This window comes from Malus domestica, chromosome 17 (assembly GCF_042453785.1).
Source record: "Malus domestica chromosome 17, GDT2T_hap1".
Classification (NCBI taxonomy): domain Eukaryota; kingdom Viridiplantae; phylum Streptophyta; class Magnoliopsida; order Rosales; family Rosaceae; genus Malus; species Malus domestica.
The window spans coordinates 2,760,289-2,777,698 of NC_091677.1; the positions used below are offsets into that span (position 1 = coordinate 2,760,289).

The window sequence follows — 17,410 nt, forward strand, 5'->3', positions numbered from 1 at the left end:
AAGTGTTAAAAGTTTCACAATTCAAGTTATTCTTGTGTTCGGCCAAAACCAGGCAAGAGAATAACTGGTCCACGATATAGTCCGATTGTATTTTACAAGGGAGCTCCATACATACTACGTATCCAGTTTACGAGCACATAGACTATAAGATAGAAGAATGACTTGAATTGTTAACGTTAACACTTCGAGTAGTAACATCAAGAAATTGAAAGATTGTCACTTGTAAAATATGATTTTATCTAAAATGGGCCCTAAGATTAGCATAACTCTTTACTTTGATTCCTGAAATTTGAAATTGATATAAATAATCCCTGAGTTTGTCTACCATAAATCATTTTGGTCATTTCATGAAAAGTCTCCATTAAATACGGACCCAAATAACAAAATTACCCTCAATTTATGTCAAATCATTTTGACCCGTTGTTTATTAAATTGAGGGTATTTTTGTTATTTTGGTCCATATTTAACATAATTTTTTACAGAATGACTAAAATGAATGATGATGGACAAACTTAGTGACTACTTCTATCGATTTCACATCCCAATAACCAAAATGAAGAGTTATACCAATTTCAAAATCATTCTCGCTAAAAAAACCAACGAAAAATAATAAGGGTGTGCTTTGTAATTAGGGGCATTTCAGAGATGGGAGATGTGACATTGAAACACGCGGCAAGCCATGCAAATGAGTAACTGAAATGACGAGAGAGAGCATGCATGCATGTGAATTTACTAATTGACCAGTATACTCGGCGGAATCTAATCGACTGGCTCGGAGTCTTCGGACGGAAGAATGATGAATCAGTGTTCCCTACGTGGCAAAAACCCAGTTGAGCTTTCCGAGTCCCATATGACCCTCCTCCATGTAACCCTCCTCCATAAAAGGCGGTCGGAAGTTTTGAAAATTGTTGTGGTTCAAGACTGGGTCTATGTCCATCCGGTGCTGTTGCATTGCATCGAATACAATGAGGTAACATCTAATCAACGGAATCATATTTTTATTCTAACTCTTTGTTTATGAACAATGTTATTATTCTAATCTAGATCGATTAAGATGATTTGAAGAGTTTAAATTCGAGACTCGCAGAGTTGGAGAAGGCGTTATCCTCCAGAGCATCTACCACATGCATTTTTGGAGCATCTCCAACCGAATATTCAAATTCAAGGTGGATTGGCATGTAACACAATTTGAAGACATGTAAGAAGCTCCAACGCCGTGTCATTCTTACGTGAATTGGCATCAAAATTGACAACAGATAAAGACGCTGCATTTTTTTTTTCTTTTATAAATAGTAGCAAACACCCTTGATGCCAATCCGTGGTAACCCAAAACGAAACGACATGAAAAGTTAATCCTACATGAAGTAAAACGGAAAGTAGGCTTTGGGTCAAGACTTAACGGGTCTTGTATTTTATCTGGTCAACCCTTTAAGTACCTGTTGAACGATAAGTTGATTCAAGTCTACATGCAGGTAACCCGTTGCAAGTTTCAATCCATTAAACTAAGGTCCTGGCTTTCTCAATCTCTCTCTCAATTTATGTATCATGTAATTGTAGTGCTTGATAAAATAATTGTAGTTGTATTATTCATAACTAAGTAAAACGGTACGGGTCTGGTAATCTATTAAATTTAATAGGTCGAGTTTGAGATTAAAATTTGAAACTCATTAAGACAGCAAGTTTGACAAAAAAACAACACCAACATGCTAGTGTAACAAATAGATTACTATGTAAGGCCTAATAAATGACCAATTATAAAGCAAGAAAACAAGTTTCAATCGTACGTTGAGCCCTGAAATCACGCCAAATAATTGGCTGGTTGATTTCACCATTTAATATTTGGCACATTAGCTAAGTGGTCTGACCCTAGGATTTTTGGGCTACGATATCACCGACATTCTACAAGTGAATCCCAAAGTTTGACATTGTCCCTCCTCCCTCCTAGAAGGCGGAAAAGGATTCATTTTCCTAGAAATCTCGTGATTTCATCCGTTTATTATATATGGTGCGATCAATTTTCATTAAATACTATTCATATTTAATTTTAAATTTTACGTTTTAAAATGATTTCTAACCGCACGATATATGATGAACATATAAGATAATGGGATTCCTAGGATTCCTATGAAAATGATCCTCACCGGATCCTTTTCCTTAGGCTACATGAAAAAAGACTATTTTATCCCTTGACAGTCCCTCCTGGCCCACTTTGCTAATCTTTTGTTTTGGGCACTTCGATTCAATCGCATGTGGTGGTCCATCCGAAACCTTAACCGTTCATACGACGAGACAGAGGTGGCTACTTTTGTGCAACTAAACAAAAGCGACATGTGTTTTGTTAAATTTGTAACCCCATTCCCGGACATTGTCATATGAAACCTTCCTTGGTTCTTCAGAGATTTGTTCTTAAAAGCTACTACTTTTAACTCTTAACTCTGAAACACGACAAGTGCGTCTGATACTGAAAGTTCCCTCACTTTTTACGAAAATTCTGTTGTCCTTGGATGTTTTTACGACGAAAATTCTTCCGTGCTCCGAGACTCCGATGCATGACATCCACCGCATGATTGAATGGCTCAATTTAATAACTTTGGAAACATTTTCCGGCATAGAAGTGCCGAAGAGGCAATATGTACAAACAACCCTACGAGGCTGCAGACGGCGTGATTGCATATTGACTTGTACAACTAGCAAAACGATCCAATTCCAAACAAGTGATTCTCCGGCGAACAGAAAAAGAAACGACGAAAAATTACGATTATATCAGAAAATGTGGTGCGCTCAGCGCTGCATACCCATGACGGAATTGAATTGTTCAACTCAGAAACAACAGGCCGACATTGTTACATAAATTTAGGTGTAAATAATCACTAGAATGTCCAACGATGCAGTGTAAGATAAAAAAAATGAGCCAACTGCACCTTCACCGTCTACCCATAATCTTTACGATTCCGCTGAAACCAGAGCTACTGAAGTCGTACGACAGTTGCCAGGATTACATTTCACAGTATATGTAAAAGAAGATAAAACAAGTAAACGAAAACCCTGTCAGCGGCAGCATCGAAATTTAACAACCAAGTCAGAAGGCATTTCATAATATAAATGAATCAAATGCGGCAAAAGTGAAGTTTCTGTCCAACAATCTCTAGGTTTGCCAAAAAGATCCCGACGACTCAGGTTATAACTTATAATACAACGGGAAAAAGAAAAAAAAACACAACAAGGTGACGGCCTGTGCAAATTTCAATAACCAGAATGTGACAATATAACAAAATTCGGCAGTCCTGACTAGGTAATAACTATATATATGTAACAACTGGAGAAGGAAAAAAAATTAATGACAGAATACAAGCCGACCCTGGCCTGGCCTGGGAGGTTCATACAACCAATCTCCCCAAAGAATACAATCTGAGTAAGGATCGGGGTTGCAGTGTGTACCTGAACGAGCGAGCAGGAGTCCAAACATTGAGCACCAATGTCACAGCTTTAGGCAGCGTATAGAGGATGCTTTTCAAGAGTTAGATATCTACACAGAAAAACTTGTCTGCAGTGGCCATCAGAGCAGATTCAGTTAAAAGAACTGCTTCCAGGACCCCAGGGGTTTCCAAAGTTAGAGATGGTACGGACTGGTGTTCCGTGCAATGAACGCCTGCACCCGCCCTTTAGCATTTTTTACTGTTCAAGCGAACAACTTGTCAACTCCTGTTAGTTTCCAATGCAAAGCACCCCGATGTGCTGCAAGAAAGAAACAAGAAAGCTTCATCAAGAAGAGAATGTTCAAGGAAATTTCACAGAAGAGTTTTGTTTGATATCATATTACAAACCAAAAACCCAACCAACAAAAGCAGGTGGAAAATCAATTTCAATTTTCCTTTTATTATGATGGCAACTCAGCTTACAAATTACAAGTTGCAGTGAAGACAAGGTCATATGCCCCTCTAGTCATTCAGGATTAGACTATAGTTTTTCATATGGAGAAATTCCGAATAAACAAATTAAGGATTTTACTGAAAAAGTTAAACAATTCATGAAAAATAAATATTAAAAGAAACTTTTGCAGGATCGACTCCAAAGCTTCCAAAGTGAGAACAAATCATTAATTTAACTGATTGTAATCAAATGGAGAAAGATATCATTAGAGATGAATATCATTAATCCAATTTCATGACTGCAGTAGTGACTAGTGACACAATCCAAGGGTTTCCTTACTTGTCTAAGGCAATAAAGAATCTGAATACAATAATTTGAAAAGGCTACAAAAGCTCACCACACCTGGACAGGTTTACCGCATTGTGCCATAATTCTACTGCCATGAAGGCTGCTTATAGCCAATTCGATCAACAGCATCCAACCCACTATCAGGTTCCTTTCTCTTCAATGCACTTCCCACCGCACCTCCCACCTGAAACAACTTTAACTGATCCTCTACCAGGGCTTGCGAACTGGGAACAGAAAGCTGTCTCATTCCTGAAGGCAACCTTTCAGCTCTCCGTTCTGTTTCTGAAGCTCCAGGCCCAGCATTAAGGTCAAGACCATGACTACCCCATTTCCTACCATCAAGGCCAACATTACTGCTACCACCGGGAAGGCTCATAATATAGGGTCGAGGGTAAGAGGATGAAACTACGCCACCCGGTCCCACCATCTGGGAGGGCATGCTGGGGAAGCAAAGTGCTCCGCCAGATGATGAATCCATATATGCAGCAGAACCAGAAAAGGAGTTAGATGACAGAGGAAAACTGGTTTCAAAAGGAAACCCTGGATATTGAAATGTAGTAGCAGGAGGAAATGGCACTGCAGTTGAGGATGGATGAACAGACCCCCCATAGATTTCAGGAACAAATGAGGCATTACCAGTGGGAGGACACACAATTCTCTGAGACCCAGCAGGAGCACCATAACTCTGCTCACCCCTGCCAGGAAACATGGGAGGGACTGTGATGGCAGAATATGAGTTTCCTTGAGGAAACCATGCCGAGAAGTTCCCAAAATCAGGACTGTTTATTCTTAAATTAGAAACAGGAGTACTAAGCGGCATGCTAGTTTTTAAATGCTGGGCGCACGGAGCTGTGTCAGTGCCCACTTCATCAAGGCCTGGCCCATTGTTTAAATCAAAGTCTCTAGAGTCGTTGACTCCACCATTAGATAGTCCACCAGATAATGATGACCTACTTGGTAAGGGAGGTATATCCAACCTGCAGCTGTTGCTTACAAGCAGCCCAACATCAGGACTCTCATCCACTCTATTCAAATCAAGATCAAGCCCTCCGGAGCCCCGATCACGAGTATCTGACTTGAAACCCATTACATGAGCAGAGTTTTGGACAACTTCCTCATAAACTCTCTGATCAGGCACATTCAAGTCAAAGTCCAATGGAAGGCGGACTTGTTTGCTGAAAGCAGTATCAACAATAGGTGCATCTGTTGCATTGACTGATGCTTCCACATTCCTTCGGGGTTCTGCAGGTCGGAATGCGCTGGTAGTTGAAGATCCTTTCCATCCAAGTTCACCCGTACTCCGCATCAGGTTTTCAGGAGGTACAAATGAACCTTTGGCAGGTGCAACTACAGTAATTGATGCAGGGAAGCTACCTGACACAGAAGACATTTGAAAAGGTAAAGGGCAAGGAAAATGAACAGAGGACGAAGTTCCAGGATCTCCTGCTTTAACAAACTCTGGTTGGCACCCATCATCAACAGGAAAGCCCTCATTCAAATCAAAGTCCAGCTTTACAGCAGTATCTGACCCCAAGGAATTCACACATGAAACTTGCCGTTCCTCTGTCCCCCTTGATTCAATAACTTCTTGCTTACACTTACTAGACTTGTCATGCTGCTCATTTTCTTTAACAGGTATTGACGGTGACTCTGCCTTGGAAACCTGTAGATCGGAACAGTCAACAAAAGCCTCATTTCTTTCTGTAGCATCCCGAGCAAAATCTCTGCTGTCCTCCGGATCTGGCACAGAAATATCCCGTGTCTCTTTCCCTGTTTGTGTAGTGCGACCAGCAGCCTTAATGTCATCTGTCTGTTCACCCTTAGACTCCACATGTAAAGTGTTTCCAGAGCCCGAACAAAGAACAGCTTCCTCACTCTTCCCCTCTTTGGACTCTGAGTGATTTCCTGCTACAGCGGATGGTTTCTGCTCTGTCAGTAGAGCACTATTTGAATCCTTTTTGACATCATGGTTCTCACCAGCCACTTGAGAGGATGTGCAAGTAGATATTCCAATGTCCTGTTCAACTTTTACACTCCCGGAGGCTGCTTCAGATACAACTGGTGTACTGCTCCCGACAGTTCTTTCATCTGCACAAAAAACAAACAAATCTTCGTCAGAAAAGGAAGACAACAATTTTATTTTAGAGTCAGAACGGTTGCGCCTGTTACCATTCGGAGTCCTCAATTTTCCTTGTTCATGAGACTGGTTAGATCCTTCAGCCTCCAAATGACCTTCTTTTCTAGCACATGAAGGTGGCTCCGACACTGAAGCATCACATGACTCACCAGGCTTGACATCAGCCCTCAAGGACTGACCATCGCTACTTTGTTGCTTATTTGAGGAACAATTCAAATTTGCATTACACTCTGCTGGTTTATCCCCGCCCCCATATGAAGCAACTTTAACATCAAAACCATTAGTTGGCAGGTGGGTAAGAGAGTGTCTTGCTTCACTCTTACATCGCAATGAGTCAAGAGCACTGCCCAGCTCAGTTGCACCACTATTGACCCCTCCATTAGGTTGACATTGGATGTCAGCAGTTTCTTTGCCCACTGATTTCAACTTAGCATCATTTTCTGAGAATGATTCCTCGCGCACAGGAGAATTCCTCCCAGGAGAACCTGATGGTGACACATTCTCAGATTTGGACATTTCTCCAGCAGCCACACTAGCTAGCAAATTCATCCCAACATCATCACTAGGTGAAGCAGTACCACTACCCTCAGAAAACTTCACACAGCTTTCAATTAAAGCGTTCATGGAGCTTAACGATGCTTCATACGATTTTCCTGTCCTTGAAATGACTTTTGACGAGGAACCAGTAGCCTTTGATGTTTGTTTTTCACCATCCTCACCAGCCCTATTTTGTTCACTGCCTAGAGGTAGCACATTGCCATCTTCAGAACCCGACAATCCCTCTTTGCTGTGAAATGCATCTGAATTCACATCTGATATTCTATTACCATGCAAGGCATCGCTTCTGTGCTTATATTTTTGGTCATGGTTGTCATGCTTTTCTGCAGGAGGAGATGCTCTGTTAACAGGATCTTCAAAAGAACATCCTGAGGCACCTCGAGCAGGACTGCGACCAGTGTTTGGCAATCTGACAATCAGTCGGTTATTTCCATGGTCAATCATGGGCGCTTCAGGATGCTTCTCATAGGATACTCCAATTGTTGAAGCCTTTTCAGAAGTCAAACTTCTACTAAGGGTACACGCTTTTCCTGGCCCTGTTTCCTTCTTAACTCCTGAGGCAGGAGACCCATGAACGCCATTGCTTGATTTCCGACGGCGAGAACCACTGCCAGAAATTTTGCTCGCACTAACTGAACCGGCAGATGAGCTCCTTGCATCTTCCCTATATAAAGAACCCACATTCCTCGCATGATCACTTGACTGGCTGTTGTTCTGAGACTGGCTAGAACTGCTGCTCCTTTCCTCCTTAATTGGTGTCAATGGAAGATCTGAAGTTCCAGCACCTAACGTTCTGAAATTCTGATCCTTTGAAAGATTTCCAGATGATATACTCAACAATTTCGTTGACCCAGGTGAACCAGAAGATTTTGAAACTGTTTCTCCAGAGCCAAGTTTAATCTGAGGAGTTTTAGACACAGAAGGTTGCATAGTAGAGCTTTTTGAGCCAACCTCAGAGGAACTTCCAGTCTTTCTGCTCCCAGCTTGAGAAACTTCTGAAGATGCATGCTTTGTAGGCCACGAAACACCACCACGACTAGATCCAGTCTTTGTCTCATTCAAATTCATCTCAGCTTCAACACGTTTCTTCCACATATCAACTAAACTCTTAGCTTTCTTCTGGATTTCAGAGTTTCTGTAACTACGTAAAGTATTCACAGACTTGCCGACATTACAAGACTGCAGCGCATGAAGATTCACAGGAACCTTCTCCAGTGCACGAAGCAAAGCAAAAAGAAATTCATCAACAGATTTATCACTTTCTTTTGGGCTACTACCATCACCAAGTTTTCCCTTGTGAACTTCTTGGAGCCATTCATCCAATACACACAAACCCTTGCATTGTATAAATTGCCCAAGGCAATCCAACCTATCAGTAACTGCTATCACATCAACAAGCATTATTCGGCCAGCCAAATCTATTTTCTTGTCAGCACTTTCAGCTTCCATAAGTTGGACAAACTTATCAACGCCGTCTATGTCTAGTAGACCTCCTTTGTCCGTTATTTTTTCAAGCTCAGACTTTAGCATATTTTCAGGTCTGGACTGACCAGACTCTCCATCCTCTGTTTTAACTAAACGTTCTCGTTTGGCAGCAGGTTCGGAACCCTGATCTCCTCGTTCCCTCTTTTTTCCTTTAACTTGTGAAGAAAAGGGGGATGTGCTATTCTGTAAACTATCTGAACCAGATTTTATCTGTGGTGTTGATGACGAAGTATTCAAGGGTTTCGGAGAACGACCTCCCGACTGCACTGCCCCATGCATTTCTAGTCTTGTCTTGTCTAATAGCTGATCTACTTCTTCCTGTCGTTCCTGTGGTATAAAGAATAATCACTACAAATCTAATAATCATGAGCATACAAATGTGAGACAATGAATAAATTTAGATAGTCAAAACTCACATTAATATAGTCTTTGTCAGTTAACCACCATAAACAATTGTTCTCAGTATCATACACTCGTCTGCACACAAATGAGGATATCCCTGAAGGAAGTTCAACACCTTTACGAAGGAATGCGACTTTACACGGATGGAGTAACGATGCAGCAGGTATCTCATCCTTGTGAAAGGAGTAAAAGACCTCGTTTGGGGCAGCTTCTAGAGAGACCCCTTTGGAAAGCTTTACATCAGCAGGTCGATAAAGCCAACTTACACCTAAACATAGACGTTCCTCCTTGTCTAATATTAGCCTACGAATTATTCCAATAAAAGGTAGGGAATCCTGGGGTGGCTTGAAAAGTGCACAGTCACCGACACAAATTTTGCGACCATCCTATACAACAAGGGAAAATTTTCATCAAGCTTAAGAAATATGAAGTACAGTTTGACTGTATTTAGATATAATAGAAATCATACAGAACTATGGATAGGCAAGAGAGCGTGAACATGTATTCAGCAAACAGCACTAGAAAACATATATTCAGCAATATGGAAGCATCAGGACTAATAGAAATGAAGGTCAATTCCAAACAAAAAACATAAATAACTCTCAAACAAACGATAAATTTTAACACAAAGGGAAGGTGTTGAAATATGAAGTAAAGTTTGACTGTATTTAGATACGGTAGAAATCGTACAGAACTATGGATAGGCAAGAGAGGGTGAACATGTATTCAGCAATATGGAAGCATCAGGACTAATAGAAATGAAGGTCTCCAAACAAAAAACATAGATGACTCTCAGACAAACGATAAATTTCAACACACAGGGACGGTGATTAAATCATTACTCCCAATCAGGTAAAATATAACTAAGTTTCCATAAAGTTTTTTTACGAAACTGAAACCAAGCTAATTCTAAAGAACAGACTATCTGAAACTAACAGGAAACTTACATAAGAAAATATAATTCCAAAGCAAAATACTCAGGAGACTTGCTCTCGATCAATTACGTTCTTTGAGAATCAAAGAGAGAGAAAAACAGAGCCAAAAAGAAAAATCACACTTTCTTTGTCAATTAAGTATATCATGTTCAAGAACAATATTTCAATCTAAGCAAGCATAAAACGAGCAATTCTAAACACGGAATCGGATAGGAAGTGGTAAACAAAATTCAAACCCAACAAATTCAACTATGAGATAAACAGGACAGATATATGAAGTCCCTGTGATAGAGGAATACATGAATTCACCATATACACACATAAATGGTATAATTTAACCGTATAAAAAAGTTTGTTTCTTCCTATCAAAAAAGGACCAGATAATCGAAAGATGGAAAACCAAAAAGAAAACGAATGCCCAATACCCAATTGGAGGGCAAATTAACCCAGTAAAATCAACACCCACGAAAATTCAAGAAACCGAAAGAGGAATTTCACCAAAGGAACGGTATAATAAAATCCAAAACAGGGATAATTCATAATCACCGCAACAGCACAATAAAAAATCTCATGGTAATCGAAAACCAGCAGAAATTGACCCCAAAAAATACCAAAAAACGAAACAAAATCGCTCGGGGAAAGTGAAAAAAATATACTTTGCAGAAGGAATCGGATGCGGTAGAGGGGTCGGAAGCTACAGTCGTGGCGTTGGAATAAGGGACAGGCCACATGTGCCGACGCCGTTTCCACTTCTCAGCTGGCCACCCATGTATAGCCCTCCATCTCGGTTTTCAATTCGCGAGCAATCGATCCCACAATCGTCCGCCTTGAGATGAAACATCAATCCGGAGTCGAATTCAACAGCAGGAACCCTAGATTCGCGAAAATCGAACGGGGGGATAAAACCCTAGATCAAGCCCCGGATCTTCAATTGGATGAGGGTCGAAACGATTCGGGAAGTCTAGGGCTTAGGTGGCGGGGATTCAACCATGGGTCGGGTCGGAGAGATTTGGGGGATTTGGGATCGAGAAGGAAGGAAGGTAATTCAATTGGCGAAATCCAGAGAGAGATTTTGGGCGAGGAGCTCGCGATGAGAGAGAAAGCAAGGAGAGAGAGAGAGAATTGGACGTTGGTGCGCAAGACGAAACGGAGGAAGCAGGTGTGGGGAGAAAAGAAGAGGAAATGGTTTGGGGCTAAGAAATTGCCAGTGTTGCCAAGGTAATGCTTGATGGAGACAGGAACGACGACGTCCTTTGTGGGATTTGCACAAGGGTTTTTTTTTTTTTTTTTTTTGGTTGGAATTTTTTTTAAAATGAGAACACTGTTGGCAAACCATGGTTAAGAGTTCTTTTTGGAAGCCGGAAAGACTTATAGAGACATTTCAGCATTCCCCTTGCCACAGTCAAGCAGACTCACTAGCTTGGAACCCTATACCCATGACCTTCTGGTTTTGTGTATTTTGGAAGCCGAAATTCGCGTCTTTATCACTAAGCCACTTGTTATGATATGTGATAATTCCAACAATGTCTCTTTAATTTTTCTAGCACTATTTTATTATATTAATTAAGTACTTAAATATGAATTAGTGACATTTAATATTCATATCCTTTTGTTGAACCCATATGATGTACCAACTAACACAATTTGTTCACCAAACTTCCAAAATTACCCTTATATAAATGAAAACAGAAAAACATAAACTTGTGTTTACCACCAATATTTTTTTTAGCAAACGTTATTCTCTGCACTAAATGGGATGGGCTTAGCCTCACAATGAGCTGCAATAATGTAATTCAAATTCACCTTTGACGAAAATCAAACTTAAGACCTTTCACGTACAAATGAAGAGAAATACTACTGAACAATAGAACGAGGTGACTTTACCACCAATATTTATACCCAGAGATTAGTGGTTTATCTTTACACCCCCAACCCAAAGTACCCCTATGAAAAATAGTCACACTCCTATTATTTTCGGTGAACCCTAAACCTAAAAAAAAATCATGCTTCCTGGATTTGGCCAAATCGTCTGATGATCCTTCGTCTTAGAATTTTGGAGTATGAGTTTGGAGAGGAAAGGTCACTTGATAAACCCATGAATCATTAAGGAATCTTCTTGAGCCCTATGGCTCATGTTGTAATTCGATTACTCATTCATTCTTATTGAGTCAAGTTCATAAATTCATCGTATTCTCTTGTTTAAAGTTCTTCATAACCTTGCATTAAAGTTCTTCATAACCTTGCGGGGACACCCACCTTTTGTTTTGCTCTTATCTGCGAGCGAAATCTTCATTGGTTTTGATTTTCAAAACATTGTCGTTTTCGAGGTCGTTGTCGCTGTCTAATATTTTAATCTCCCATCGTTTGCGCAAAATTTAAGGTTTGAATTTGAAATGTGTCTTTTGTAAAATGAGACAAACAAATAATAGTTAATTTTTACTAAAAATAGTTATAATGTTGTCACAATACCTTGTGAAATACTAGGTAAGTACATAAAACTAGGGACCGAAAATTGTGTAAGGAATGTAACAAAACTTAAGTTTATTGTGTCTTAAAAGAACACCAAGTTACTTTAATTTAAGTGCGCTTTAACGAGGCTTGGTTTTCTAATTGAACAATGTTTTGGTTAGATACATTGAATGTTATAATACAATTGGTTAACTTTTTTTCTCAAGTTTTCAAAAAATATGTTATTACATTTGGTGTATCGGGCCGTGTTTTGTGCACACTAAAAATCTTTCCCTCAATTGTAAAGTAGTCGGCAAATGGGAGACATTCCAACTAATGCTATTAATGAATATTGAGTTTCTTATGGACTTGGAACTAGAGTTGTGCTTGTGCTTTACAAAATGGACTGGAGAAAATAAAGAGTTTGTAGTTTAGTTAATTAAGTTCACTTGACATCCTAAATTCGGTTATCTTCCTCTCAATATCGATTATATTGAGAAATGAGATGTTGGTTCAACATCCTTAATTAGTTTTTGAGAAATTATATACATGTCTTTTAGACCATGCTAAGTTCATCAAGATTTCATTTAAATTATGAATATACACATAATCATTTAACACATTGACCAAACTTCATTTGAGCGAAAGGAGATGTTAACTAATTATCGTTCAAACATTGTTTATCATTTCAACTCAGAAAAAGTGACGTTAAAAAGTAATATGAAGCCTCTCGAAGTCTCACATATGTATTTACTAAAACGTAACGTTCTTTATAAACAATGTGTGGTCGACTTAAAATACTTAATATTGTAACATTCTTGTTGCATTGAAGTTTTTATGGAGTCCCATGACAATATGATTCACCCTTTTCCAACCCTAGGAGTGACATGCCCACAAGAAGTTAAGTGGAAGACAAAACATGCAACTTGTTCCTGTACAGCCCAGCAGACGTTGATTGATATCACAATCATGATCATCATGCAATCCGAGCCGTAGATCCAATAAAAGCTCTCTTACTTTTGAGACTTCTTATCCTTGATTGGTTAGGTCACCCTCAACCAAACTTTACAAAGAATAACACAATACCAGAGTCCACCCCCCACACGGCTTGTCGTTTTCAACCCCATCCAGTGATGCGGATTAGAGTTTGCTTGTTGCATGTATTAAAGCTGTTTTCAGAACCCCAAATTCCATCATCTCCTGATCCATTTTGTGGGGATCCTATGGATTCTCATATCATAATCGTTCATCATACATCGTACGCTCAGTTTTCGTTAGGTATTATTTATGTTTAACTTTAAATTAAAAAATCAAATAATTTTTAATCGCACGATGCACGATGAATGACTAAGATGTGAGAATTCCTATGATCCCTACAATTTGGATCTGGATGAGATCCAAATCCCAAATTCCAAACCAATAAAAAAATTCCCATATATTTTGGTGTGTGCTAGCACCACGCTCTTTTTTACTTCTCACAATTTCTGACTTTTTGATTAGATGAATTGAAGAAGACCAAATGACAGAAATTAACAAGAAGTGTCTGAGAAGTAAAAATAAGTGTGTAAACAACAACACTCCATATTTTAGTCGTCTTCTGGCTCTGATGACGAAAGAAAACGACTGATTTGTTTTCTGGTGTTTCTTGGGTTTATTTTTTCAAAAAAGGTTTTAAAAAAGGATCTTTGAAAGCAACGTTTCGGAAAACAAACCAAACATTACATTTGATTTGATTTTGACTGGGAAAAATGATTGTATTCTGCTGAAAACTCAACAAACTTTTGCAAAGTGGGGAAAAAGAAATAAGTATGTTTTTGGAATGGTAGTTGATTGATTAATTTGATTCAAGTTAAAAGGATGATTTTTGGATATGGACAGCAAGCATTTGGTTTTGGGGACCGATTCGGCCACTTGTGGCCTATCTGTTTTTGAATGCGATGCCACCCATCTAAATCATAAATCTCCCAAATCAACTAAGCTAAGGAAACAATCAAGTGTGTAAAATGTAGAAGGATATGGCCACACTTATATAATCTTGTTCGTTATGATAGTCTAATCACGTGATCGGTAAAATTACTCTCATAAAAGAGTAGGTCTTCATGTATTTTTGTACAATCCGGTCAGTCCACCTTATGTAAATATAATCACTTACGCGCACGGTCTCACTTTTTGTGAATGTGCATAACTAGTTGCACGATTAAGCTATCTTATTAGCAATCTAATTTCGTGACTACTAAGGTCACTCTCACACAAGAGTAGGTCCCCTGTGAAATATCATCCGACCTCAGGTGCACGGGGTCTGACATCTTGTGAGAGTATTTGACCAGCCACATACTCAACTGTTACAATTCTTGTGACTTGTGAGAAACATAATCAATCGAGGTGATTCATCTCATCTGCCCGTCTCTCTGACACTCCGTTGCATGCAGGTTTTAGCGATTTTAGAGTGACCCTAAGGCCGTCTAGTTTAAATACTAAATACAGATATTTGTTTCCGGCTTGACAATGTCGTTGGCCTACAAACCTAGTGTTAAGACTTTACTTTATACCTAACTTTCTTAATCTGTTGATGTTCATCTTACATACACCTAAGTCCTAACCCATAAATATACAAGACAAGGCCGAAATGTTGAAATGTTCTAATTTTTGGAGGCCGGCTTTGAAATGTTTTATTTCTTTCAGGAATTTGTGGTCCAGTAAGATTTGATTCATAGTTGGCACTTGGCAGCAAGTCATCGTAATTTTTCAATGCTTCAAATGTAAATAATCAAAATTCATGCAAATCGTATAGAATAATGTTTGGATGTTGAAAGAAGAGTTATGTTGAAAATCCAATTAAAAGTGGACACGTGTGCATTTGTTTGGAGTGATGTTGGTTTAAGTTTTCAATTCCTTAATTGTCTGGTCACGTATCCATTTTTAATTGAATATTTTTTTATTTTAGCAGGACTTTCTACTCTTCTTTCAACGGTTAATCATCATTCGAACGTGTATTGACGTTCATCCATTGACATGATAAAAACAAAGTTTGTATTAGAATGTGGTCTAATAGTTGCTTTTAGGTTACCTAATGTTTCAGTGGCTTCATTTTGCCAATAAATATTTGGTATGCAATCAAAATAGAAATCACATGTCCAATAAGAAGGCTTGTCGCGTGGTGAATTAATGACAAGACAAAATCTAATCTATATTGATATGCGAAGTTGCATTAGAGAAACTTACTTAATCAATTATGATATACTTATTTCTCTTTATCTTTCTATACACACTTTTCTATCTTTACGTCTCTTTCTCTTCTCACGTCTTTCTATCATGCTGGTAAAAAAAAAACGATACATAATCATTCACCAACCGATCAAGAGACATAAATAATTAAGTTGAAACTTTAATATGGTAATTATTTAACTTTCCTTAAGAAGTAACACCATGGCCCTAATCATAACGCAGAATATATTAACATTCATGTCATTGTTAATGTTAATTAGAGGGCCTACTAATACACGCATAGTCGTGGTCAAATCACATCACAAGTGACAAGTTTCACAACACGTTTCATGTTTGCACAAGAAAGAATGACTTTGTTCTTCTTATGTTGTTCAAAAAAGGGGGGAAGTGTGTTTGAAATTTATTGAGGAGAAGAAATGGGGTTCGAAAATGACAGATTGGGTGGCATTTTTATTTTATTGTATTTTATCACGAAGATAATTTTTATTACAATAAAAACTAGTACAATGTCCAAAAAGGACTGGGTAAACAACTACAGGGAAGATAAAATGCCCAAGCAAAATGAGAGTAGCAACCTAAGATACAACGGGAGGCCCACATAAACTTAAGCCCAAAGGTAGCAGAAAACAGACAATAAAAATCTCTAATCTCCAATACCAAATACCACATTGCCATCACCGTCACATCCCCAGAGGAAGCCAAACTCCGAACCGAGAAAGTAGACACCAGATCAAAGTCCCTGGAAAATATATACAAAGTAACATATGGGAATAAGGTGAGGCTAAGAGGTTATGTAAAATACCCAACGCTTGGCCTCGATGGAGATCCGACATGCCAGTTGGGGGATGGGAAGTGAGGGAGGGAAGTGGATCTGATATCCAATTTATGATCAGAGCCCACCGATCCAAGCAAATGGTGGGATGGGGATGAAGTATCACAGTTAGGGATGAAGTATGCAGGGAAATAAAAGACAGAAAACAGTAAAAGAGGGCGAAAAAACGCCAAATAAGGGGCAGAAGAAGCCCTGGATAGTTGAGACTCAACTCAAGAAAAACTGAGATTAAATTAAAGGGAGAACTGAGAATTAAAAAGGAAGGGAGAAATTTGGAAAACATGAGGGAATAGGAGGAGGGAAGCAGGGAAATGAGAGAAAGTGCAAAGGAAATAGAATCTGAGAAAACTCAAGAGGAAAATAAGAAGATGGAGGAAAAGAAGAAAAGAATGAAGGAAAGAATGATGCCTCCGGCACCCAAGCCAAAGACTAGGACGGGCGGTGAAGTTGCTGGGAGTCTTTCACAGAGAGAATTTTAGAGAGAGAAAGGGAGACTTTTTAGAGAGGGTTTATCCCATGTAGAATGGGTGGCATCTATTTGTTGAATTTAGTAGACACGACATTGCTTTTGTGGTTTTGTGCTTGATGTTTCATATTTCATGATCAAGTATCACAATTCATATTTCATGATCAATGACTACTTTCTTTGCTTATTTGCTTAAGAAAGAATGTTGTTCGACTCCTTACATAGTCATTCTTTGTTAATGAGGCAGGTTCTGAGAATTTGGGAGTCATATGCGAGCCTTCGAAATAAGACCCTAGAGTCCTTTAACCCCCGATCTTTGTACATAAAAAAATTATTTCTACATCAAATATCATTAACAATCAACATTCAACTCAATATTAAACCAGTAAAGTCTTAAGGAACAATAAAAAAATCTCTACATGAAAGAAGTAAACAAGTTTGTTTTTCAAGTCAATAAGAACAAGTTTGAGTCGGTTGACATTTCACCTTTCACGTACAAAACATGTTTGTTGTTTTTTATTCAATTAAATATATATACAATTAAATGTTACAGATGTTGATCTCAGCCGTTCAACACAATGGGCTATTATATTTAAACAAATACTCAAAGTTTGTAAACTTCTTATCTGAACAGAAATAAATTTGTAATATTAATATATAGTATATAAAATAAAATAAAATTAGGGGTCCTTTCGGACTCGGGG

The 17,410-nt window shown here is 38.7% G+C and overlaps 1 protein-coding gene and 1 long non-coding RNA gene across 6 annotated transcripts; one reads left to right on the plus strand and one right to left on the minus strand.

Annotated features, from left to right (window-relative positions):
- The first annotated feature begins 873 nt into the window (after positions 1 to 873).
- Positions 874 to 1,523, plus strand: LOC139193811 (uncharacterized). Its single transcript, XR_011578305.1, has 2 exons — positions 874 to 970; positions 1,088 to 1,523. It is a non-coding gene; the product is annotated as an uncharacterized lncRNA (long non-coding RNA).
- Positions 1,524 to 2,758: 1,235 nt separating this feature from the next.
- Positions 2,759 to 10,962, minus strand: LOC103404360 (uncharacterized). 5 transcript variants are annotated; one of them, XR_524313.4, is made up of 6 exons: positions 10,392 to 10,962; positions 8,815 to 9,186; positions 6,388 to 8,725; positions 4,273 to 6,306; positions 3,439 to 3,735; positions 2,759 to 2,969 (listed from the first exon to the last, which is right to left on the minus strand). XR_524313.4 is itself a non-coding variant. In XM_008343260.4 (5 exons), exons 1-4 carry the CDS (start codon positions 10,464 to 10,466, stop codon positions 4,304 to 4,306), a joined length of 4,788 nt encoding a protein of 1,595 aa, XP_008341482.3. In that variant the 5' UTR covers positions 10,467 to 10,962; the 3' UTR covers positions 3,226 to 3,735; positions 4,273 to 4,303. The 5 variants fall into 5 exon arrangements, 2 of the variants coding, with proteins under 2 accessions (XP_008341482.3, XP_008341483.3); XR_011578122.1 differs by having other exon boundaries at positions 4,268 to 6,306; XR_003770610.2 differs by having other exon boundaries at positions 2,759 to 3,045; positions 4,268 to 6,306.
- Between the last annotated feature and the right edge of the window lie 6,448 nt (positions 10,963 to 17,410).

Excerpts from the sequence above, each read along its gene's own strand:
- LOC103404360 (XM_008343260.4), bottom strand. The coding sequence starts at position 10,466 with ATGTGGCCTGTCCCTTATTCCAACGCCACGACTGTAGCTTCCGACCCC. Across the intron at positions 9,187-10,391 it reads CATCCGATTCCTTCTGCAAA|GATGGTCGCAAAATTTGTGT; the intron begins GTATATTTTTTT and ends CTTGTTGTATAG. Across the intron at positions 8,726-8,814 it reads CTGACAAAGACTATATTAAT|GAACGACAGGAAGAAGTAGA; the intron begins GTGAGTTTTGAC and ends TTTATACCACAG.